The 26,899-nt window shown below is 42.8% G+C and overlaps 1 protein-coding gene across 1 annotated transcript in view; it reads right to left on the reverse strand.

The window, feature by feature from the left end:
* Positions 1 to 26,899, reverse strand: part of LOC309512827 (fibroblast growth factor receptor 1-A-like) — a gene marked incomplete at its 3' end in the record, with an annotated part of 73,151 nt that overhangs the window by 11,566 nt on the left and 34,686 nt on the right. Inside the window, exons 8-10 of the mRNA XM_082188554.1 lie at positions 1,448 to 1,592; positions 530 to 720; positions 111 to 255 (exon numbers count right to left, since the gene is read on the reverse strand). Of these exons, the coding sequence (XP_082044680.1) occupies positions 111 to 255; positions 530 to 720; positions 1,448 to 1,592 (481 nt within the window). The remainder of the gene's footprint in view (positions 1 to 110; positions 256 to 529; positions 721 to 1,447; positions 1,593 to 26,899) is intronic.

Raw genomic sequence — 26,899 nt, forward strand, 5'->3', positions numbered from 1 at the left:
TTACTCACAGATTATTTTAATGCATGTAAACATAGCTAGAGTGAACTGACGCTGTTAAAAATGGATATGAAACCATCAACCAAAAACAGCACCACAAGAACCACAGATACCTTTATAGACAGTCAACCATGCAGAGTGATTGGAGTGGCCGATAGAGTTCGCAGCCCAGCAGATGTACTCTCCAGCATCCTCTAAAGACACATTCCTGATCTGCAGCACCTCCATCTCCTTATCCGTAGTGCTGACGCCTGCCGTCTAGAGAAAAGAACCACAGGATGAAGCCGAAGAGATCCGGGAAAACCAACCAGAGGTGAGAGAGATGCTTTGCATAACCTGCCCATAATGCTCTTATGAAAGTTACTTTGAAAAAGATTTCAAAAAGTTTCTTTTTCATTTTTACACACTGTAGGACGATTTAATGTCATAAACTGTGTCACTACATTATTTTGTGTTGGAACATATGAGAATTTTCATTGAAATGTATAGGCACACTTTATAGGCTAATCTCAGATTAGCAAAGAGGTTTTACCTTCAAGACCCGAACGTACGGCAGTCCGTCAGGGCCGAATCTGCGGCCGTTCAACTCAATGTGCATCAGCCACTGGATGTGTGTCTGATGATCACTGAAGACTTTACACTCAAACTCCACGTCACTTCCCACCACTGCAGTACGGTTAGCAGGCAAACCAGCCTGGAGGATCGGCCTGTTCGGTGAGCGCTCTGTATCACGCAACACACACACACACACACACACACACACACACACACACACACACACACACACACACACACACACACACACAGACACACACACAGACACACACACACACACACACACACACACACACACACACACACACACACACACACACACACACACACAGACACACACACACACACACACCACACACACACACATTATACACAGTGTGGTTAAAATGAGCACAAATAACAAATTATTTTTACTCCTTTCTCTGCTCAGCTTTTTTTCCCTCTTAAATAAATCAAAGTTTGGGTCAGCATTGTGGAACATAGGGTTATTCAACAGATGTCCATTAAACGCTAATCTCAGAGCCTGCAGAGAGCAGCCTATTTAAAACAAAACTCGAAACTCATTATAATTGCTGTAATTTGGTGATAAATGAGTCGGTGCGATCGTGGCCTAATGGTTAGAGAGTCAGACTGGTACCCTGAAGGTTGTAGGTTTGATTCTCAATACCGATAGCAAATGACTGAGGTGCTTTCAGCAAGGCACCCAACCATGGTTTGCAGTGTGTGTGTGTTCACTACTCATTACTCCTAACGTGTGTGCACTAACTTGGATGGATTAAATGCAGAGGACAAATTCTATGCATGTAAACATACAGTAGCTAGAGTGAACTGCCGCTGTTAAAAAGGGATATGAAACCATCAACCAAAAACAGCACCACAAGAACCACACAGATACCTTTATAGACAGTCAACCATGCAGAGTGATGGGAGATGCCGATAGAGTTCCCAGCCAAGCAGGTGTACTCTCCAGAATCCTCTAAAGACACATTCCTGATCTGCAGCACCTCCACCTCCTTATCCGTAGTGCTGATGCCTGCCGTCTAGAGAAAAGAACCACAGGATGAAGCCGAAGAGATCCGGGAAAACCAACCAGAGGTGAGAGAGATGCTTTGCATAACCTGCCCTTAATGCTCTTATGAAAGTTACTTTGAAAAAGATTTCAAAAAGTTTCTTGTTCATTTTTACACACTGTAGGACGATTTAATGTCGTAAACTGTGTCACCGACTCACTACATTATTTTGTGTTGGAACATTTGAGAATTTTCATTGAAATTTATAGGCACACTTTATAGGCTAATCTCAGATTAGCAAAGAAATTTTACCTTCAACACCCGAACGTACGGCAGTCCGTCAGGGCCGAATCTGCTGCCGTTCACCTCGATGTGCTTCAGCCACTGGATGTGTGGTTGAGACTCACTGAAGACTTTACACACAAACTCCACATCACTTCCCACCACTGCAGTACGGTTAGCAGGCAAACCAGCCTGGAGGATCGGCCTGTGAGGTGAACGCTCTACACACACACACACACACACACACACACACACACACACACACACACACACACACACACACACACACATTATACACAGTGTGGTTCAAATTAGCACAGATAATGATTTTTACTCCTTTCTCTGCTCAGCTTTTTTTCCCTCTTAAATAAATCAAAGTTTGGGTCAGCATTGTGGAACATAGGGTTATTCAACAGATGTCCATTAAATGCTAATCTCAGAGCCTGCAGAGAGCAGCCTATTTAAAACGCAAACTCGAAACTCATTATAATTGCTATAATTTGGTGATAAATGAGTCGGTGCGATCGTGACCTAATGGTTAGAGAGTCAGACTGGTACCCTGAAGGTTGTGGGTTCGATTCTCAATACCTATAGCAAATGACTGAGGTGCTTTCAGCAAGGCACCCAACCATGGTTTGCAGTGCGTGCGTGTTCACTACTCATTACTCCAAACATGTGTGCACTAACTTGGATGGATTAAATGCAGAGGACAAATTCTGTGTATGGGTTACCATACTTGGCCTTCATATGTCACTTTCACTTTAAATGTCTTTTGAAGCCACAGCTCTCAGGCCTTCTGACCTAAAGAGGGCAAATACAGACAATCTGCCACTGGTTCTCACTGTGAGCAATGGAGTAAGTTGGTGTGCACTGCACATCAGACAGTCCAAAAGTATGACTGGGAAACTCAAGAGTGCTTTGTATTTTTGTCTGAGTGGAGGACAGGGGTGAATTGTTGCTGGAGTGATCATAATTACACAATGTTTCGCACGTTGACATGAACACAACAAAACTTATGATTAGGGTAGGTAATTTTTGGCTAGCAATAACAAGCTAGCTTTGAAAGCATAAGATCCTTCTCTCCCTTCAGAGCCAGGCCTCCTTCAAAACACATGGAGCAAACAAAAGCGTTACGAGAGACAGCGTCAAACTACCTCATGTCTCATTTCGTTTCTTAAAACTCAATGCTGAGTTGTAATGAAACTAGCAGTCATGTGTTTCATATGAATGGGCATGTTAATCAGTCAGCATGGCTAGTGGAGGAGCAGAAGAACTTGAAAAGCCTCCCGTAATAGCAATATCCCAGAAAGATGACAAATCGAGGCGATTTTTGTGGTCATGGGTCCTAAACGATGGTCTTATGTCGTACAGTGAGAGAGGTTCAAAGAAGGCCGTTGTCACGGTCTTGCGACCAAAGATAGCCTGTGATAATTTTCTGACAATGTCAGAAATTTGACATGATCATCTCACAGTGTGTTTGCTGCTATGGCCTACGTCTACTGACTAGTCAATAAAAATGCAACATGAAATAGAATATTGATAAATGCGACATGGCGCTACAACTTAAAACTTCTTACCTCAAGCTTTTCATAGCTTGGCATGCCAAGTTGGCCTCTTTTCCCTAGCCATGACCTCGTTCATATTCATTCGTTCATACAGTGTGATTTATAATGATCTTATAGGATTGCCAAAATCACACAGTCTGTAGCAGGCATAAGTCAGCCAATTAGTGTTTGAATTAATTTACTCCAATTACTCTAATCTCATCTTGAGCCACTAACCACATCTCTAACTCTTAATGTCTAAATCCACTTAAATCCACATATTTACAATGGATCATTTAACACACACCATCACCGGAATATATGTGCCTGTCCTTGAAGATGACATTTACATCAAACTAACTTTTAATATGCAGAGAAAAGAAAAGAAATATGACTGACCGACTACGTCCAGTTGGTAGGTGTGATTGATGCTGCCGTATTTGTTTTCCACCAGGCAGGTGTAGTTGCCTTTGTCTGACGGTACCACTGACTCCATTATTATGGTCCACAGGTGCTCCCGAACCTGTGCAGTAACAGAGATATACTCATATCAGATAAGAGCTTTGAATGACATCAGGACATCCAATCAGTGCAGATTCCAAGTGGGAGTTAAAAAATTAAATATTAACATACCTCATAATGTATTTAGAAAGAAGAATTGAATCGGATTTAGAACTCTTCAGTTATAGATTTTAAGACAAAATCTACTTGCATTTGTATGGAGTGGGTGGGGTGGGGTGGGGGTTTGGGGGGTGTAGGCAGGCCTACTATGATATTAGACTACATAGCCTATAATAAAAGATAATGAATTTCAAACCTGAACCAAACATATTTTTATTCAAAGATCCATAGTCTGTCATTAGTCTTTAGTCTGCCACAAAAAAAACAACATTAAAATCATGAACTCAAATGTCATTATGAAAAAAAAACAAAAAAAAACAATGACTGTTGTAACAGTACGTAAATCAGACCTTTCAGGCTATAGCCTAACGCTAATAAGCCTTATGCCAAAATTATTATTACAACTAAATTGTCTGTCATTAAATAAATAACTAAATAACTGTGTAGATGATTTGCTTTGTGTAACCCCACATCAGACATTAGGCCGAAGTATTTTTTTGCACACAGTGCAGCGACCAATCAATCACTCCTTTACGACTGGCTGCACATTTACTGTCCAAGCGGTTGCTGCAACTTGCGCTTGCTTATCAATGCATCTAAATTTCCACCTATGGTATCTTTGTAGAACTTCAAAAAAAGAAACAAAAAAGACGCCACGGACAGTTTTGAATGTTTTATCAGACAATAACTACTCAAGATTTTGCTAGTATAATTTTCGGGACAATTAGGGCTGGATTCGGGACGTCGGTCTGGTCACCCTAGCAGCAAATCCAGTGTGAAAAGAACAGCTTGTTTAATGGTGGCGAGTGAGAAACAGGCCACACTCCATGTCCACTAACACAGAGCTCTTCTCAAGCCAAGAGATAAACTTCCAGCAAACTTACCTACTACAGAAACAAACATGTCTGCTAAAATACATGGATCTCTAAAGTGCATCTGAATTAGGACGTGCTGTAGGTGACGTTAGTCGAAAGACTTTAATCTAGTTTAAAACTAGATTAAAGTCGCATCTCTTCAGCCAGGCATTCATATAATCTTACAGTTCAAACTACAATCCGGCCTCTAGCTCATAAATGCCAGATGAGAACTGGCCCCCGACTGAGCCTGGGTTCTCCCAAGTTTTTTTTTTCTCCATTAGGTCACCTGATGGAGTTTTAGGACACCATTAGGTCACTTTTTCGGTTCCTTGCCACTGTTGCCTGTTGCCTTTGGCTTGCTCAGTTGGGGATATTTTGGGGATATTTAATTTAATTTTATCAATCAATAAATTCCTCTTGAAACAAACTTTGTTGTATTATTTTAATTTAATACTGTGAAGCTGCTTTGATACAATCTGTATTGTGAAAAGCGCTATACAAATATACTTGACTTGACTTGACTTTCGATTTTGCCTCTCATTGGACAAACCTATACGCTGATTTCACGCAGCCGTTATTTTGAAATCGAAAGCGAGGCTCCGGTGGGAAGAAAACCGAAAGTGTCGCCTTTAATCACAGGAGAGTCGTGAATGCGATGGCGTATTGTTGTGTTTAATGATGTTGTGTCAATTCTAAAAATGTACATACATTTCTTTCATACTTTAGACTATATACAGTGAAATTCATTTATAAATAAAATATTTTTTTAATATATAATTCAGAATGTAAAAAAAGAAGCAGGAATGAACTATATACATATCCTATATTGGATATTAACATCCAATAGTGTAAATCGCGGCAGCAGCTTCAGGTTGGTAATCCAAGGCATTGTTGTTTATCTTTACTTCCGGAGTTCTTCCCACCGGAGCCTCACTTTCGATTTCAAAATGGCGGCTGCGTGAAATCAGCGTATAGCTCGCCCACAAATTAAGTTTTGTCATCATTTGCCAACAGAGGAGAGTGTTCATGGTGCTTTTTTCACAGAACAAAATCTAAATTGCTTCTCTTTGACTTCAAGATTCGCCTTTAAGTTGCATTTAAAAAAACAGCAAACAGGTTTGAATTACATGAGGCCAAGTCAATAATGACACAGTTTTAATTTTTTGGTGATGAATTTCTTTAAGCAATATGTTATAATGTTTTTGAAAAACAAGGAAATTAGCATGCCATTAAGTAATTGAAAATGTCAGGTGTCTGATCGAGAGTATGAAGCATGCTTTAGTTGCCTGTGTTTAGTTGCCCTCACCTTGAAGCCTCCTAATCGTTGGTCTCCCTTAAACTCTTTCCCGTTCTTTAGCAACTTGAGTGTTGGTGTAGGGTTACCGTTGGCCCGGCAGCGGAACTTGACAGTGCCACTAATGTGAGCCGTGAGTAGCTTCATCTCCATCTTCTCAGGATGAGTCCAGTAGGGCGCTATTGCTGAGGAACCGATAGAAGGTACAGAAAATAATATGGGGAAGGGTCATTTTAAACTATTGTTTCAACTAAATGAAACTATGATGTGAACAATATCATGGGCATGGCCATCTTAGAACAGCAATCCAAAGCAACAATAAGAGTATGTTCCAGGAGAGTGATTGTACTAAGGTTACCGTGGATCACGGTGGATGGTTTGTAAGGAAAGAATACTGTTATTGACATTTGCCAGTTTCTGATTCTGAGTCATTAAAGAGCAACAAAACGGTATTTATTTCTTAAATTTCGTTAAAAATTACAAACTTGAGCCTGAGCTTGAGCCTGGTTCAGCATGGCACGATTACAACCAGCTAAATTTTTTGCCCAGAATTCTCAGCTCTGTTAGCTAACCATGCTGGTAGAATCCATGAAGTCAGCATTGAAGCATTGCATCTGTCAGCATTGAAGGCTTTACATGTGATAAATAAAGACTCACTGTAACTTTAGATCCTTTATTAAATGCGCACACATAGTGTTCAACTCTTTCAGCTGGTGCCCTAGCAGCCCTGTCCGGTCTGCAACACAATACCGCAACCACAATTGTTATTGCGCATAACAGCACATGTTCCTTTTTAGAAAGTAATGGTATCTGCAAGGATTTCCAGTCAGGATTTAGACCATACCATAGTACTGAGACAGCTCTCATTAGAGTCACAAATGATTTGCTCTTATCATCCGATCGTGGTTGTATCTCTCTATTAGTGTTACTCGGTCTTAGTGCTGCATTTGATACTATTGACCACAACATTCTTTTAAATGGACTCAAATTACAGGTATGTTAGCATTAGTGGAATTGCATTAGCATGGTTTAAATCATACTTATCTGACCGTTATCAGTTTCAGTACTAGGACCGTTGCTGTTCCCTCTGTACATGCTACCCTTGGAAGATATCATTAGGAAGCATGGCATTAGTTTTCACTGTTATGCTGATGATACTCAGCTCTATATTTCTTCACGCCCTGACGAAACTTACCAATTCACAAAATTAACGGAATGCATAGCTGATATAAAAAACTGGATGACCAGTAATTTCCTATTACTTAATTCTGAAAAAACAGAGATTCTAATTATTGGACAAAAAACTTCCTCACCTAATAACCTAGAATACTGTCTAATACTTGATGGCTGCTCAGTCAAGTCTTCGTGGTCGGTTAGGAACCTGGGTGTGCTCTTTGATACCAATCTTTCAATTGAAAGTCACGTTTCTAGTATCTGTAAAACCGCATTTTTCCATCTTAAAAAAGATAGCTAACAAAGTTTGGACCAACATTCCACAGGCCACAATCAACAACCTGATCAACTCTATAGGAAGGAGATGTGTTGCACTGCGTGAGGTAAATGGTGGTCACACCCCTGGTTTTCGGACACCCCCGGACCTTTTATTATGGCCAGCCTAAGGCATGCCTGTGCAATAATCATGCGGTCTCATCAACATCTTGATATGCCACACCTGTGAGGTGGATCGATTATTTCAGCAAAGTAGAAGTCCTCACTAACACAGATTTAGACCTATTTTTTAACAATATTTGAGAGAAATAGGCCTTTTGTGTACATAGAAAAAGTCTTAGATCTTTGAGTTCAGCTCATGAAAAATGGGGGCAAAAACAAAAGTGTTGCGTTTATAATTTTGTTCAGTGTACAAAGTAATAAATGGTTTAGCTCCCCAGTACTTGAGCGAGCTCTTAACGCATAATTGAAAACCTTCAAGTCTATTGCGATCTCAAAATTCTGGCCAGTTGATAATACCTAGAATATCAAAATCGACTGCTGCCGGTAGACCCTTTTCCTATTTAGCACCAAAACTTTGGAACAGTCTTCCTAACATTGTCAGGGAAGCAGACACACTCTGTCAGCTCAAATCTAGACTAAAAACACATCTCTTTGACCTAGCATACACAACACATTATAAACTTCTATAATTGAATGTAAGGCTGCATAGATTAGGTCAGCCGGAACCAGGAACACTTCCCATAAATCCTCAATCCTGATGTACTCGTTACATCATAAGAAGAATGGTGTCTACGCTAATATTAGTCTCTCTGTTAATATCTGTCCAGATCTGATGAAAGACCTGTGCCTGGACACGACGACAACGCAGTCCTGAAGTGTCTAGTCTATACACTATTTAATTTATTGAAACCAAGCTTAAATTAGGTCATTGAGAAATCTTAATGATGTTTTTATGATTGTGATAAATTTATAGTCATAAATATACAGCAAAATAAATCTTACTGTTGCAAAAAAGAAAAAGAAAAAAAAAAAGTTTAATTTCAGGTTAGACAGGTAAAAACGATCACACTTTGTTTTTGTTGAAATAAACTTACCCTCATCTTGGGAGTCTGATATGCCCTGGGACTGAAGAGCCTGAGTAAGGAGTACTGAGATCAGCAGCAGCATGGTTGTCATCATCATTATTATCATCGAAGATTCTCTCTGCTTCCAGCACAGCTCTTCATAAAAAAAAGTTTCATGCTTGAATGTTGAAAAAACATTATTTTTCTCATATTTGACATTGTTGCAGCACTGAATTCTCACTGGGCTTCTCTCTGTTTAGTTGCTTTCTCTATGAAGCCCCTCCTTCTGAAGAGTGCAATGTGCTCTGATTGGTTGGCTGGACCAGTGTGTTGGGTGTGTGCCCCTTACCATAACCACCAGTTTCAACACACTACTAACTCAACCAGGCCCGCCCCTTTATTTTGAGTATGCCCTGGGTGGAAATTATTGAAATGAGGAATATTTTGACTTGTTCGCTCCCAGGAGAAGACGTCTTGGTTACTGACAAAACCCTCGATCCTGATGGAGGAAATGGAGATGTTAAGTCGACTGACAAATGGGAACTCGCTTGGGAGCCCCAATCACCTCAGAGTTTTAGAAAAACAACTAATGGAATTGGTGAGTGGAATTTGCATGCCAAGCCACTCCCTATACATACAGGTATATAAGATGGTGGCTCGCATCCACTCATTTAGGATTTTGCTGAGGAGCCGAAGCCGTGGTCCCGACCATTCAGCAGGGTGGTCCAGGGTCCCATCTCTCCACCAATCACTGGAAACACATTTCTAGAGAGGAAGTCAGCTACAGTCATCTGCAGCCCCAGCCTGTGGACCACCTTGAACTTGAAAAGGCCAAACACTATTTTTACATGGTGCTATTTTTACATGGCGGCACCGGTCGCTCCTTTAGGGCCTGTAGTCACAGCTCCATCCACTGGACCGGATCTGGTGCTTCCTTTTTAGTGAGATCATTCAGCGGGCTGGTGAGCTCCTAATAAATAAAAACCTTTCTATAATATACTATCCCACCAGCCCCAAGAACTGTCTCACCTCCTTTTTACTCTTGGAACTTGGGCAGACTGCAATTGCAGCAGTCTTATCAATTCGGGGATGCTCCTGTCCATGTCCCAAGTGAAAGCCCAGATATCGTAACTCCACACGCCCAATTGCACACTTCCGTGGGTTCGCCATGAGTCTAGCCACCCTCAGCGATCTTAGGACAGCACGCTGATGTTCCAGATGCTGCTGCCATTTATTACTGTATATAATGATTTCATCAAGGTAGGCAGCAGCATACACGGAATGGGGCCGGAGGATTTTGTCCATGAGCCGCTGAAAGGTGGAGGGAGCAACTTGAGCGGAAGAGTAATAAAAGACCACAAAAGGTCCATGCCACTTTGTGAGTTACTTAAAACTAGATATTGGAAGTAATACAAGCACTTTATCTCCCAGTGCAAATTGACGCTCTCGCTTAACCCTGTTAGCCAACTTTGTCTGTCCTGGGCCTGGAGCAAATTCTCCATAGAGAGCCGACCCAATGTGTGGAGTTTTGTCCAGAGGTCCATGACATACTGAATTGTTTGAAGGCCCCTCCTCCCAAGCCTCTCTAATGCAATCAAGCACCCCACAGGGCTGACAACCATAGAGACGCTCAAATGAGGAAAAACCCTGTGGAGGCTTGTAGCACCACGAGCAACAGGGACCCGAGCCATTTATCCCAATTTTTTGCGTCTTCTTTTACGAATTTACAAACCATGGATTTCAAAGTGCAGTTAAATTGTTACATCAAGCTATTTGTTTGTGGGTGATTCGATTTAATGCCTAAAAGTTAATATAATTCGCTTAATGTCACGGATTGCTCTGAGACTCTGGTAAGATCCAAGAGCAGCTTTATTAGAAAATCCAGAATTGTAGTCATATGCCAGGCAAAGGGTCAAAACTAGTGATGTGACATTTGAACCGAGGCGTCGGAGCTTGTGTCGGGGAAAAAATGGGCGTGGAAAAAAAGATCACGTGACTAATGACAAACGAGGCCTCGGTTTGTGGGGATACGTCATCGGTTCAGTCTGAGTGTCGCTTCCGGAAAAGGGGGATTCGAAACTCGCGCCACCTTGTGGATTTTGTCAGGAGTAGTAGAAGCAGTTGTAGTAGTGTCAGAGAGTCAGAGGGCCCTATTTTAACGATCTGAAACGCAAGTATCAAACGCGAAACGCAAGTAACTTTGTGGGCGGGTCTCTGGCGCTGTTGCTATTATACCGGCGGGATAAATTACTCTTGCGCCCGACGCAAATCTAAAATGGGTTTGTCTGAAGTAGCTTCATTATTCACAGGTGTGGTTTGGGCGTAACGTGAAACAAACCAATCAGAGCGACATCTCACATTCCCTTTAAGAGCAGGCGCGCTTGTTCCATGGCGGTGTGCTATTATAACAGCGGATTTGCCAGGCGCATGCCAGGAGCGGTTCACAGCCGAGGAGACCGACGTTCTCGTCAGGGCCGTAAAACACAGAGAAGTGACATTGTATGGGGATGGAGAAACCCACCCAAATTAGCTTTGGTTAAACAGGCGTATAATAATTTGGGTAAATGTGTAAGCTAGATTTATGTCTATTTTTTCACATCTTCATGGACACAACAATGATTTCACTCGTGTGTTAATATTTTTCCTTGTAATAATGTATGATTTGCAAAAATGAAAACTGCTGCTTCTGTGTAGATGAGAGAATCAAAGTGTATGCGCGTTGTGCACACGCTACATTGATTATGGCCAAGCATGCGCCCTTAAAATAGCATATGAATAACATGCGCAACGTGCCACTGACTTTAGACTAGGTTTTTCCTGGTCAGTGGCGGAATTGTTTTCTAAACCTGCAAAATAGCATCAGGGAACGTTTGCGCCGAAACACGCCTCCTCTTTTCGCTGCACCGCCCCCCAGGAGCGCAAGTTCATTCCCTAGTTTACCGGCGTGCGTCTGTGGAGGGAAAAGTCCGCTGTGCGTCGGGTGCAAAATAGGAATGATACATGCGTCGGTGTACAAAGTCAATTGCGCTGGGTGCAAGATAGGGCCCTGAGAGTTAGATAACTATCATTGTCATTGTCGTTATTGTGTCAAATGTGTTAGGGCTGTATATTATTACATTATCAGGTTAGAATAGTTATAGTATATTGTTATTATTAATTATAGTAGCCATATTATAGTCTTGTTATATTAATTAGATAAGATTGTTTGGATTGCTTTGGATTTTGGATCTGGACTGGATTGCTTTTTGATTTGTTTGCTTTTTGTGACCTCTTCCTTTTTCCTGGTAATGGAGCCAGCAAGAAAGAGGAAATCCTCCCCTGTCTGGGCTCAACAGAAGCATCAGTATCCTCATTTATACCAGCTGGCACTGGCATTTTTATGGACGGAGGGACAACACTGGTTCAGAATTAATTAATTTGTCTGCTATTTCTTTGCACAGTAGCTAGGTGTCACTAGTGAGCAATGCTGAACGAAACTTCAAATAATGAACCTTTGGCCTCATTTTGCCATCACTAGTCAAAACACTTGCAAACAATCCATAAAAAACAAGACTCAGACGTGCAGTGTGACAACTACAAAACCTCGATGAGAAATGACAGCGAGAACACCGTATAAGTAGGGTGAGAGGTGAATGCAATAATTCATGATGAGTCTGGACAAAGGATTATGGGGTCTGAAGTTCATGGCTGAGTGGCAAAGGTCAGAGGAGTGCCCTCTAGTGGTCAAACTTGGCACACCAGCTGGTGACTTTGACACTTAAAGGGATACTTCACCTCTGGAAAAGATGAATGTGTATTTAAAATAGGAAGACATTTATGTGGAAGAAATGTGAAATTATTTTTGAATTTGGAGCTTTCTAGACTGAGAAAAGCCAGAAAATGTATATCCCAGAATGCACTTGCTTCGCTCCCCTAGGAGGCCACTCCCAAGCCGCGCCTACCGGTAAGAGAGCGCAGTTAAACAACAAGGCAAGGCTACTAGTGAGACTCCGTGACGAGTTTGCCCGGGATTTCGAGATCGCACAAAATGTCCGGGATTCGGCTTTTGCGTTCTACAGTCGCCATTCATTATGTTTACTGTGGCGAGCAGGACGAGGCTGTGGGCCGTGGGAGAACGGCGCGAGGCCGGTGGCGTGATTACTGAGACACACCGGTCTCGTATCTCTCACGGAGGAGCGGGAATTTTCTTAGCAATGTTAAAACGCACATCAACCGATCACTTGTTTAGCGTTCATGTAAACACTACATTCAGATTCACCAATCGAAATGAATTCAGTTAGATTGAAACAAAAGGTGTGCATGTAAACAATGAATGGCGACTGCAAAAAGCAAAAGCCGAATCCCGGACATTTTGGATGATCTCGACGGCCGGACATTTCCGTGAAAAAGAGGATGGTAACCCCTACTACTCAGCTTTCTCCTACTACTCAGCTTTCTCCACAGAACAAGAGCCTGCTAGCTTAGCTTCCAAAGAAAGACGGCTGATACTATGTGTACATTCTGTGAGTGAGATCCCACCCTCTATGGGCGGGTTGAGAACATGCGGGACAGCTCCTACTACTGGCTGTAGTCTTTAGCCTCTGGGCAAAAAAATACATAAATCCCTCAGGGGGATATGAGGGTGGAAAGCACGGTAATTCGAAAATACTACAGGTTTTCTACTAATACAAAGCTTAATGCTAAATCCTGAAGTATCCCTTTAATGTACGTGACATAAACGCTGTGCCCTGATCAGTGAGAATCTCTTTGGGTATTCCCACTCGGGAGTAATAATGCGAAACAGCGCGTCCACCACAATCTTAGCAGAAATGGGGCGCTGCTTATGGATATCCACTAGAACTTATGCAAAACAATGTTGGTGTGCTGAAAGTTCTAATGGCACGATGAGGTCCATACCAATTCTCTTGAAGGAGAACTCTACTAATGGTAATGGACACAATGGTGCTTTTGAAATGGCCAGAGGATTAACCAGCTGACATTCACGACACGCCACACACCCCTGGCGGATGTTCTCATGGATGCCCGGCCAAAAAAACAATTATTTTCTTAATGGGACTACCACGAGCTGCCTGAAAAAGCATTTTCCGATGGCTTTTTGGCTCTAATTACAGGGTTATATTTTCCTTTATTTGGGTATCTTTGGCCCCGTTATCTTTTATAATAGAAAAATAGGGATAGGAGAGTGGCTGATCAGGCTGAAGTAGTTTTCTGTCGATGGACCCTGTCATAGGCATTTTTCAGTGTTTCATCATGAGACTGCTCTAGAGGAAAGTCATATAGCTTGGGCAGCATTAGCTCCGCTCTTACTCTCGTTTCCTCTGAGTCAGTCTGCGAGGGACCCGAAACAGTGTCCCCTGCCTGAGCCACCGTTTCTCCCGTCCTTAGCCCTGTCCCCCAGGAGGCATCCGCACGCAAAATCCCCAATAATTGTGTAAATGGTGGGAATTAACCACTACAGTTCAGTTTAGTTTATTTCCACCTTAATTATATGTTTTTTTCCCCTGAAATTAAATATTAACAGGCACTAACGGGTAGTCCACCACATCCCTGTGCACACACCTCACCTTAAATTTGCATCTCGTATCCAATTCCCCTTGTTGCATCAGGCTTTGATGGATGGAGGTTTGGTTACAGCCAATGTTCCCTCAAATTTTTTTTTTTTTTTTTTTTTTTCTTGCTAAGCAAAACTTTTCTCTATTGGGCAGACATTTTGGCCACCTGATCAAAAACATTCTTTATACCAGACCTGTACAGTGTACACATACATACAAAAACTGGTTACATCATGCAGTTGTAACTTTTAACTTTAATGTGCTATTTGTATTTGATTTTCCCTGTTGATGTAACTTAGTGATATAATGTCATGTTTTTGAAAAATAGAACAGTTAAATTCTTAATATAATATAATATAATATTTAAAAAAAATATGCTGCTACAATGAGATGGTGGTTTTGGACAATGTTTTTGTTCGGTCAGTTATTGGCAACAGACAGCATTAAACAATCAAAATTAAATGTTTGTTTATTGTTTATGAATTTGCAAGATTGCAAATAATATATCTTAAATTTACAATACAATAAAATATCAAAACTAATTTAAGTATTTAAACTGATATAATATAATATCAGTTTAAATGCTTCAATTTGTTTTAATATTATACATGAAAATAAACTGAAGTATTTAAACGGATCTAATAGCTAAATATAAAAAAAAAAAAAAACGTGAACGTGAAATATTTTATTAAAACATGCCCTGAAACGTACACACACCAAATCTATTTGAACTGAAGTATGTAACTGAGTTTTATTGAGTTGGAATGTTTTAACTGTATGTAACTATTGTATATCGACATGAAATATTCATTCAAAATCACCTATGTGCATTATAGCAGCACATTTATACATGAGAATGCTTTGACGCGCTACCATAGCGCATGTCTGCCAATTCCACCAACTGCGTTAAACGCATTACTTTTTGTATTATTTAAAATAACTTTAAAACAGACATTTTAAAATTGCAATACTTGTAGAAGGTTCCTATTGGTAAGACTAACTTATTACAAGTGAAATTGTGCCAATACCTCCTTTAATGTATTTACAGTAAACAATTATTTTGAAAAAATATTACTGTAATTCACCATATTTGGTGACTTACTACAGGTGAGTGAGATAATAAAGCTTGTGAAATAATTGCCTATTATAGTATTAACTTGACTTTTTTGCTGCAAGGATATTACACTGCATCAAGATCATTTGTTAATGGTAATAAAATGCAGATCAAATTAAGCAATGGTAGTAAGTCAACCGTTAACTAATAATTAATATAAGATATATGTTAAGATTCAACTCATTTTAATATAATTTAACTTGAAATGACTTATACAGCCAAATTGATTGTATTTAAAAATTTAAGGCAGCAACTTTTTTTGCAGTGTATGTGCTTAATGTGAAACCAGCTTATTTTCATAATGTTGGATTCATTTTGAATTCTTTCTACTTGCAATTGTTCAATAAAAATAATATAGTTATATACAAAAATGAGTAGCTAAAGTAATGAAAAGAAACGGATGCTGGAGCCTGTGTATAACTATTATAGTATGTTTTGAGAGACATATTTAAACAAAGAATGATTTTCCATGAAAACATTCTAAATTATTTTCATTTTATCTTTTGTTTCACAGAGACTCCAGGCAGAAGAATAAAACTAATGAAAATAGTTTTAAGAGAGAACGAAAATGATCCAAGGCACAGTACAAGTGTGGACATGAAGAGAAACGGTAGCATAACATAACATAACATAACATAATACTCCATCTCTTCCCAAAAGGCAAGTGTCGTTTATAAAAACGTTAAGACACTACATGAAAAATACTACTAATATTATTCAAATTCAATCAAACTAATATAAAAGCATTATGTAGGGTATAAGAGTCCATTTGCGTACTCACCTTTTTCTTTCTGAAAAAGAAGCAGTCATAAAATTCAGATGCTCATAAAATAGCTGGCTCCCAAATAGTCACTAGACAAAGCTCAACATTTCTCCCTGTGACTTATGTTTAACCTATTTGGTTTTTATTAATCTATTTGAAATCAGTGAAAATATGACGACCGGAGGTGTGCTCGTCCTGAAGATCGCGTGAAGATAACATTTATGACTAACGCCTTGACTAACAACCAATTTCCTTTTGAGCGCGTCTATTTTTCAGCTGAAATTAGTGGTTTTTGTAAAGGAAAAAACAACAACATTTGAGCTCATCTTGAAGATCAAGTGCAGATAATTTCCAGGGGCGGATCTAGAAATTTTTTTTATAGGGTGGCTATGGGGTAGTATGAGGGGTGGCAACACCAAAGCAAACACTCATGCAAAGTAAAGGGATACTTCACCTCTGGAAAAGATGAATGTGTATTTAAAATAGGAAGACATTTATGTGGAAGAAATGTGAAATTATTTTTGAATTTGGAGCTTTCTAGACTGAGAAAAGCCAGAAAATGTATATCCCAGAATGCACTTGCTTCGCTCCCCTAGGAGGCCACTCCCAAGCCGCGCCTACCGGTAAGAGAGCGCAGTTAAACAACAAGGCAAGGCTACTAGTGAGACTCCGTGACGAGTTTGCCCGGGATTTCGAGATCGCACAAAATGTCCGGGATTCGGCTTTTGCGTTCTACAGTCGCCATTCATTATGTTTACTGTGGCGAGCAGGACGAGGCTGTGGGCCGTGGGAGAACGGCGCGAGGCCGGTGGCGTGATTACTGAGACACACCGGTCTCGTATCTCTCACGGAGGAGCGGGAATTTTCTTAGCAATGTTAAAACGCACATCAACCGATCACTTGTTTAGCGTTCATGTAAACACTACATTCAGATTCACCAATCGAAATGAATTCAGTTAGATTGAAACAAAAGGTGTGCATGTAAACAATGAATGGCGACTGCAAAAAGCAAAAGCCGAATCCCGGACATTTTGGATGATCTCGACGGCCGGACATTTCCGTGAAAAAGAGGATGGTAACCCCTACTACTCAGCTTTCTCCTACTACTCAGCTTTCTCCACAGAACAAGAGCCTGCTAGCTTAGCTTCCAAAGAAAGACGGCTGATACTATGTGTACATTCTGTGAGTGAGATCCCACCCTCTATGGGCGGGTTGAGAACATGCGGGACAGCTCCTACTACTGGCTGTAGTCTTTAGCCTCTGGGCAAAAAAATACATAAATCCCTCAGGGGGATATGAGGGTGGAAAGCACGGTAATTCGAAAATACTACAGGTTTTCTACTAATACAAAGCTTAATGCTAAATCCTGAAGTATCCCTTTAATGTACGTGACATAAACGCTGTGCCCTGATCAGTGAGAATCTCTTTGGGTATTCCCACTCGGGAGTAATAATGCGAAACAGCGCGTCCACCACAATCTTAGCAGAAATGGGGCGCTGCTTATGGATATCCACTAGAACTTATGCAAAACAATGTTGGTGTGCTGAAAGTTCTAATGGCACGATGAGGTCCATACCAATTCTCTTGAAGGAGAACTCTGTTATGTTATGTTATGTTATGTTATGTTATGTTATGCTACCGTTTCTCTTCATGTCCACACTTGAAAATATGACGACCGGAGGTGTGCTCGTCCTGAAGATCGCGTGAAGATAACATTTATGACTAACGCCTTGACTAACAACCAATTTCCTTTTGAGCGCGTCTATTTTTCAGCTGAAATTAGTGGTTTTTGTAAAGGAAAAAACAACAACATTTGAGCTCATCTTGAAGATCAAGTGCAGATAATTTCCAGGGGCGGATCTAGAAATTTTTTTTATAGGGTGGCTATGGGGTAGTATGAGGGGTGGCAACACCAAAGCAAACACTCATGCAAAGTTTTTGTGGATTTATTGCCTGACATATTCGTTTTCATGAATATATACAAAGGTTGAAAAATAAATAACAAAATATCAATATCCATCAAAAACTTCAACATATTCTCTGTCAACAGATTCAGATGTCTCTGAACATCTATACACTGTTGCAATTTCAATGTGAAATTACAGTATATTCCAGGTTAATGCATTACTTCCACAGTAATTTCACCGGACTTCTCTTGACAAGTCAAGTCACCTTCATTTATATAGCGCTTTTAACAATATAGATTGTTTCAAAGCAGCTTTACAGTGATAATAGGAAATTAAAGTAACAGAGATTGTTTTGTCTTCACAGCAGCTCTAGAATAAAGTTACTGTCCAGCTAAAGTTAGTTTTGATTGATTCACTTCTGTTTCAAAGATCATTAGTTATTCATTTATCGGTTACACGACACCGTTTTAACAGAAAACCCTCAACGCGCTCCGACCTGCTCATTCGCACAAAACGTACTCGGTTACTAACGTAACCTCGGTTCTCTCTAGAAGAGGGAACGAGTACTGCGTAAGTATCTTACGCTAGGGGAAAATCCCTTTTCCGCGAGATATTGAAGCCAAAAAATTATCCTTAATTTTGTATTATTGTAAAACGCGTTGCGGCAGCATACAGACATAGGCAAGACGGCTCGTGTGCCTATTGGCTGTTCTGCGGCAACTGCAGCAGCCTATCGAACGAGGCCTAGCGTGACGTCAGACCCAATGAGGGTGCTTCGCGCCCACTGCGTCACGTCCCGCTGAAACGGGCGTGGCTTAGGCCTATAAATCCAGCTCGCAGGCAGCTGATATCTGGTTTTTCATCGCCGAAGCTAACCAGAGCGTGTGCATGCACGGCAAGATACGCAGTACTCGTTCCCTCTTCTAGAGAGAACCGAGGTTACGTTAGTAAACGAGTATGTTCTCTTACGAGAGGTCTCTCGTACTGCGTAAGTATCTTAGTTTAGTTTAGTTTAGTTTAGCTTTATTGTCCCCCATGGGGCAATTTGGTTTACAGCAGCAGTTACATAAAACATACAGAACACATAATAATACAATATATTTACTCAATCATTTAAAAAACTAATTGCTCTTGGGATCATAGACTTTTTAAATCTGTTCGTCTTACACCGTGGAACATTATAGCGGCGCCCAGAATTGAGCATTAAAAACTCTTGACACAAGGGGTGGGAAGGATCAGCGATAATAGCCTTAGCCTTCTTCACACATCTAACCTTGTACACCTCACTGAGGTCGTTTAAGGCAGTTCCAGCTATTTTCCTACACACTTTGACTACAGCAGTCAGACTGTTCTTTTGCTTCTCCAAGAGGGAACCATACCAACAAATAAATGAAAAAGTAAGAATTGATTCAATAAAACAAGAGTAAAACATTTTCATAAAAACAGTATCCAAGTTAAAATTTCTAAGTTTACGGAGAAAATACATATGTTGATGAGCCTTTTTGCAAACTGCATCTACTTGTGACTCAAAGCGCAGCTTATTATCAATGACTATCCCCAGGTATTTGTAGGTCTCTACCTGCTCCACAACTTGACTGTTGATAAGAGCTGGAGTAAGAGACACAGATGACCTACCAAAGTTAATAAGCATTTCTTTAGTTTTATTTACATTTATTTTGAGAAAGGAAGATTCACACCATTCAACAAAGTCTGGTAAAACAGGGCCGTGCCCAAAGTTTTTCTGACTTAAAAGTGAAACGATGACAGAGTCATCTGCAAATTTAACAACATGGTGACCTGGGTAGCTACTCTGACAGTCATTAGTATATAAAATAAATAAAAGTGGTGACAGGACACAGCCCTGTGGAGATCCGACTGATGATGAAAGAACATCCGAATGGACCCCGTTCACCCTAACACGCTGGGGCCGCTCTGTTAAGAAGTCCATCAGCCAACTGATCAGGCCAGGATCGATATTAAAATTTTGTTTTAGTTTATCAGCTAAAACATAAGGCTTAATGCAGTTGAACGCAGAAGAAAAATCAACAAAAAGCAAACGGACCAGAGAACCTGCCCCCTCGAGATGTTTTAAAACCAAGTTTAAAAGTGTTCCTGTAGCATCATCCACACCCCGACCTGGCCTATACGCAAACTGTAAAGGGTCTAATTTGTCCTGCACAGAGTTCATTATGGCAGTCTTCACAAGTTTTTCAAATGATTTCATCACCAAAGAAGTGAGTGCTATAGGTCTAAAGTCGTTCAGTAGCTTGGGGGCTTTTATTTTTGGGACTGGAACGATTATAGAGTCCTTCCAGAGACGGGGGACCATATGCAACTGTAACGATAATTGAAAGATATAAGTAAAGATTTCAGCCATCTGCACAGCACAATTTTTACGAAGTCGTCCTCCAATAAGATCAGGACCAGGGCTTTTCCGCTCTTTAACTGATCTAAAAACTTTGATAACAGCACATTTGTCAATATGGACATTAGGGGAAGTACAAGCAGAGTCATTAAAAACAGACACCTCATTACAAAATTTATGCTCATCATAACGATTAAAAAAAACATTAAATTCATTTGAAAGTTGAAGGTCATTTGTCCCATTAAGTGAAACTACGCTCTTCTTTGTTGGCATACCCATCATATTTTTCACACCTTCCCAAGCAGGGCGTGCATTCCCTGCACTCAATACATTTACAACTTTATCTTTATAAGCAAACTTTGCAAGTTTAAGTTCTCTCTTAACTTGCTTAGAGAGCTCCCTGTATTTTAGCATATCTCCTTGATTAAAAGCAATATTCCTTTGGTTAATTAGTTGCTTAACGGATTTTGTGACCCATTGTTTATTATTAGCATAAATCAAACGGGATCGCTTGGGAACAATTATGTTCTCACAAAAGGAAATATAACTAGAAACAGTTTCTGTTAGTTCATTTATATCTGTAGAGATGTTCTTAAAAACGTCCCAGTCAGTGTCTGCAAAACATTCTTGTAGATCCATCACCGATTCATCCGACCAGACCGGCACCAAAGTTCTCTCAAGCTTGTTCCTCTTCAGAACAGTTTTGTATTCCGGGACAAGATAAACAACACTGTGGTCGGACGCACCGATAGGAGCTCTCGGGAGCGATTTGTAAGCTCCTTTGACTGTCCCAAAACAAAGATCAAGACACTTAGAATGCCGAGTCGGGCAAGTGACATATTGAAAAAAGTGACCAAGCGCTTTCCCGGGTTTACAATGGTTAAAATCTCCCATTAAAAAAATCGGAGCATCTGGTGCTCGTGCTTGGAAACTCTGCACTGCTTTGGTCAGGGATTGTATTGCAATGTCCGCATTAGCCCTGGGGTGTATATAAACCACAGTCACAAATAATTGGGGAAATTCCCTCGGCAAATAGAATGGCCGTAGCGACACTGCTAAAAGCTCGATATCAGGTGTGCACAAGGACTCACGAATGATGACTGTGTTGCACCAACGTTTATTGATGTATAAACATAAACCTCCGCCCAGTGACTTACCGGTCACCGCAGGGTCTCTGTCTAGACGAAAGGGTGCTCCAAAGCCCTCGATTTCCATAGTGTCCTGGGAGACGTGATTTTTGAGCCATGTTTCTGTGAAGGCGAGGATGCACGCATCTCTATACTCCTCCAAAAACCTCACGTGTGCTCGAACTTCATCCACTTTATTGTGGAGAGACTGTACATTCGCTAACAGTATGGAGGGAAGAGGGATTCTGCGATGTCCAAGTCTTTTAAGCCTTTGCCGTACAAACCGTAGTCTCAATTGATAAAAACGAATTAAGACTTACTTAAACACATAAAAACTCGTATAAAAACTCGTGTTCCAAACAACTCTCACACACTGCTGCTGCGCGTCGCCGTGTTAGCGCCACTCGCCGTCTTACGCTAGGGGACCCAATGTAAAACGCCGTGCGTGCTGGGATCTGACACCAAAGACCCAAGGGCGAAAGCCCGGGGTTCATATAGTGCATAATCACCAGGGGAACTCACAGGGAGTCCGGGAAGAGGGAGGGGCGGAGCCGCGCTCTTCCACATATAGCGTCATCTTCCACATATAGCGTCTGTAAATTACATCATACAGACAGGGCGGAGTACGGCCTGAACTGATGGAAAATTGTGGGTCTTATTCATTTGCCCATAAGCATTTTGCGGTCGATCAGCGAGCAGTGCTCATCGAGCAGTGCTCAGCAGACACAGTATTCTGAACCGATAGCATCAGAACAGACAGTACTGGTATATTTAGACCGACAACAGCCTGGCCTGTAAGGCGGGAACCTCTAGGTTATAAAACCTTATAAATGTAGACGGGGAGGCCCAGCCTGCCGCCATACATATATCTTGCAAGGCAATCCCACTTGACCAGGCCCACGATGAAGCCATGCTTCTCGTGGAGTGCGCTCTGACACCCAACGGGCACTGCATACCCTTGGAAGTGTACGCCAGCGCAAAGGCGTCAACTATCCATCTGGATAGGCTCTGTTTCGACGCGGCTAGTCCCTTGGAACGTCCGCTGAACGAAACAAAGAGCTGCTCCGTCTGTCTGAAGACAGATGAGCGAGACACATAAGCTCTTAATGCCCTGACTGGACAAAGGAAGCTCGCGTCTCCTTCCTCGTCAGAGACCGGTAGGGCTGACAGGGAAATGACCTGTGCCTTAAACGGTGTGTTGAGGGATTTTGGAACATAACCGTGCTTAGGTTTGAGTATAACTCTTGAGTCATTAGGCCCAAACTCCATGCACGTCGCGCTTACTGAGAGCGTGTGTAAGTCCCCTATGCGCTTCACTGAAGCGAGAGCCAGAAGAAACACTGTCTTGAAAGACAGGTGTTTAAGATCAATCGTCTGTAAAGGCTCGAATGGGTCACCTTTCATGGCTTCCAGCACCGTAGAAAGGTCCCATACAGGGACTGAGGGAGGTCTGGGAGGATTCAGTCTCTTAGCTCCTCTAAGGAAGCGGATGTCCTTCCTATTGACTGACCAAGCGTTGTTTTTGAGAACGCTGCTATGGCCGCCACATAAACCTTGAGCGTGGAAGGGGTCCTGCCCTTGTCCAACAGCTCTTGTAGGAAGGAGAGAACCTCCGTCACCCCACAGTCTGGGGGCGACACGCCACGAGCTGTGCACCAGCTGGAGAACACTGACCATTTCGAGGAATAGAGACGTCGCGTAGACGGAGCTCTAGCCTGCGTGATCGTGTTTAACACTCCGCTTGGGAGGTCAGCGGGTACCCGTTGATGGCCCAAACATGAAGGGACCACAGCTCTGGGCGCGGATGCCAAATCGAGCCCTTGGCCTGAGAGAGGAGGTCCCTCCTCACTGGCCACTGCGCGAGGACTTCGGGGCCTCGGGCTTTACCGCGGGGCGGGGCGGCGGCCAGATGAGCGAGAGCGCGGTCTCGCGCTTCGGGCCTGTCGGCGCTGCGAAGTGGCGGCGGTGGGCGGAGGCTGAGGCTGTGAGCTCTGAGCAGACGGTTTCGCACGGCCTGCTGCAGAACTGGAGCGCTTCGGCAGGAAGTGCTTCATAGCCTGTGACGCTTTCTGTACCTCGGCGAATCTTTCCGCTAAATCTTTGACGGAAGTTCCGAAGAGGCCAGCAGGAGAAAGCGGAGCGTCGAGGAACGCGGCGCGCTCAGACTCAGACATCTCAGAGAGCGTTAGCCACAAGTGTCTCTCAGTCACAGTGAGAGAGGCCATGCTCCGTCCTATGGCCTGTGCAGCAGACTTAGTAGCGCGGAGAGCGAGGTCCGTAGCACTTCTCAAGTCTGGCACGCAAATTGCATCTGGTCCTTTCTCGTCCAGCTTTCGGAGGAGATCGGCCTGGAAAATTTGCAGTGTGGCCATAGTATGCAGCGCTGACGCAGCCTGCCCAGCGGCGGAGAAAGCGCGACCGAGCAGGGTTGACGTCATGCGGCAAGCTTTTGAAGGTAGCGCCAGCTTAGCGCGCCGTCCAGCAGAGGGCGGGCATAGGTGGGCTGCTATCGCTTCTTCGACCGGCGGCAGCGAATGGTACCCTCTGTTTTTAGCATCATCAACAGCGGAGAATGCTAGCGAAACAGAAGAGCGCATTCTAGCTGAGAAGGTGGCGTTCCAAGACTTAGCGACTTCTTCGTGTAACTCAGGAAGAAAAGGCGCTGGTCTGGACGCAGGCGAAGCGTGCTCCCCAGGAAGAAAGTATCCATCCAGCCGGTTGTGAGCAGGCTGTTCAGGCGTAGACCACTCGAGGCCGAGGCTCGCCGCGGCCTGTGCGAGTACGCGCATCAGCTCTGACTCGATGCTAGCTCTTTTGCCTGACGATGTGCGGGCAGAGGGCGCGAGATCCACAGAGCTCGCTCAATCCTCACTGCCCGATGCCAGGAGAGAGCAGGAATCATCCTCCCTCGACGCGGCTTTCTCATCACCGTCGTCGACGGAAGCGGCGGCGAACCGGCGAGCTTTGACGGGTGGGGGAAGGTTCCGGGACCCGCTGAGCACGGCGCTTTTTACGGCGCGGCACTATAGCGGGTGGAGGTGCAGTCTCAGCGAAATATGCCAGGCGAGTCCTCAGAGTCGCCATAGGCAGTAGCTCGCAATGAGGGCAGCCGCCGTCAGCGAGCGCGAGAGCTGCATGATCCTCACCCAGGCAGGAAACGCAGATAACGTGGCGGTCCCCGTCGCTGAGTGTGGCTCTGCACGAGCCGCAGGAAGGCATCTTTAAAAAGACACAAGCTCTTTTAGACAGTGTGTGTCGCGGCGGCGAACACACACACAGCAGAGAGTGTAAAGGATATAGGTGCCGGATAGCGCAGCAGGAAGGCGATTGAAGGCGGCGCGGCCAGCGACTTCAGTGACGACTCGTCCCGCTGCAAAGGCTTCCTCAGACGGCGCGGCTTCTCTCCGGATCCAGCAATGCGTGTGCTTCGCTGAAGAGATGAAAAATCAGATATCAGCTGCCTGCGAGCTGGATTTATAGGCCTAAGCCACGCCCGTTTCAGCGGGACGTGACGCAGTGGGCGCGAAGCACCCTCATTGGGTCTGACGTCACGCTAGGCCTCGCTCGATAGGCTGCTGCAGTTGCCGCAGAACAGCCAATAGGCACACGAGCCGTCTTGCCTATGTCTGTATGCTGCCGCAACGCGTTTTACAATACAAAATTAAGGATAATTTTTTGGCTTCAATATCTCGCGGAAAAGGGATTTTCCCCTAGCGTAAGATACTTACGCAGTACGAGAGACCTCTCTTAAGAGAACAGTGCTTGGTGGCTCGAGAAAGCAAACCTTGAAATAGGTTCCAAGGTGCAGGCATTGACATTTTTTAAATAACGTTATCTCCTCGAACTTCAAAAACGCAAATCCATGAAAACCCTGACGGCATGCACATGCGTACTAGGGCTGTGACGGTATGGGATTTTTTCTTACCGCGGTAAAGAAGCAACAAATCTCGCGGTTTGGCGGTTAACCGACCCCGACCCCCCAAATATGTGCAATATTTGAACATCGATAATATTTTTTTTAATTACATTTATATCAAAACCTAAACTTTCAAACATCAAAATGTAATTTATTAATATGTATTCATGTCAAAATGACATACAAACATATTTTCCTATTCTATTTTGCCAGGAAACTTCCAACAGGCTTGCGTGAAAAATAGGCGTCGGTTCTATTTCTAGCATGCACACGTGTGCCGCAACTGAGACGCGCGTGTCACGCAGGCAGTGTGCAAGCTCTAACCTGTTAACATGGGAGCCGAAATAAAAACGGACACGCCACGCAGCCAGTGTGTCGCCGACCTAACCCCTCATTAAAGCCTTGTTTATACTTTCGCCTGTCTCCGCAGCGCGAGTGTCCGCAGACTGCGCGCGCACCTCCCCAAACGGACGAGGCGTTTATACTCGACGCGCTCGCCGTTGTACTATTCTTTGAAACGATAGGGGGCGACTCGAGTAATTGTACTCTAAACCATCAGGAATCAGCGGTTAGAAGAAGCTATACACACGTGACAATGTTTATTTTAGTACACGGCCACCAATTCCACACTACAAAAAGAATCGTGTAAAACCCAGTAAACCCTGAGATTATTACTAGTGACAATAAAACAAAATATATGGATATGAGAATGTATATACAATATAAATAAATTAACAATCTCTTATATTTTCTAATTTCACTAAACATTTCATTAAGTTTCGTGAACATTTTTATTAAACATGGACCTTTATGTTCATTAAAAATACTTTTTATGCTATTGTATGCTCATTTGTTAAATGTTAAGCAACTCATTTAGACATGCAAACTGGGTGCCGGTGTGGTGAGAAGTTCGAGCTCGGCCAGATTCGGCTCGAAGTCGTTCATCTTCGGATGCGGCGCCGCGCGCGTTGTTACAAAAAAATGTCGCGCACACCGCCAGGCGAAATTGGGTCTTGCGAACCCAACGCGCACGACCGCCCACACCGCAATGACGTCATTTTTGCCGCGCGCACCTTCGCGCTCGTGCGGACGCGTCGAGTAATGGTGTGTTCACACCGAACGCGAATAGAGCGTCAAATTCGCGTCTATCGCGTCTAGTTAGACGCTTGCACATTTTAATCCATTCGCGCGTCCGTGTCACTAGCGAATAAATATCCCGCCAAAAAGAGTATCAACAACAACAACAACACTTTATTTCTGCCGTACGTTTCCGTCATGTCTAGAATAAGACGTATTGCTGCTTTGTATTTGTTGTGGAAGATCCAAAAACGGAGGACATCCAAATGTCGACGTGTTCACAGCACCATCCAGAAACCGGTGACGTTTCAATGAGCTCTTCGTTGATTGGCTTGCGCAACTAAGCGTCATGCGAATTTTCCGCTTTCAACTTGCGCGGAAGACGCGATTCAGGAAACGCGT

The sequence above is a fragment of the Leuciscus leuciscus genome (assembly GCF_965113295.1).
Source record: "Leuciscus leuciscus genome assembly, chromosome: 13".
Classification (NCBI taxonomy): domain Eukaryota; kingdom Metazoa; phylum Chordata; class Actinopteri; order Cypriniformes; family Leuciscidae; genus Leuciscus; species Leuciscus leuciscus.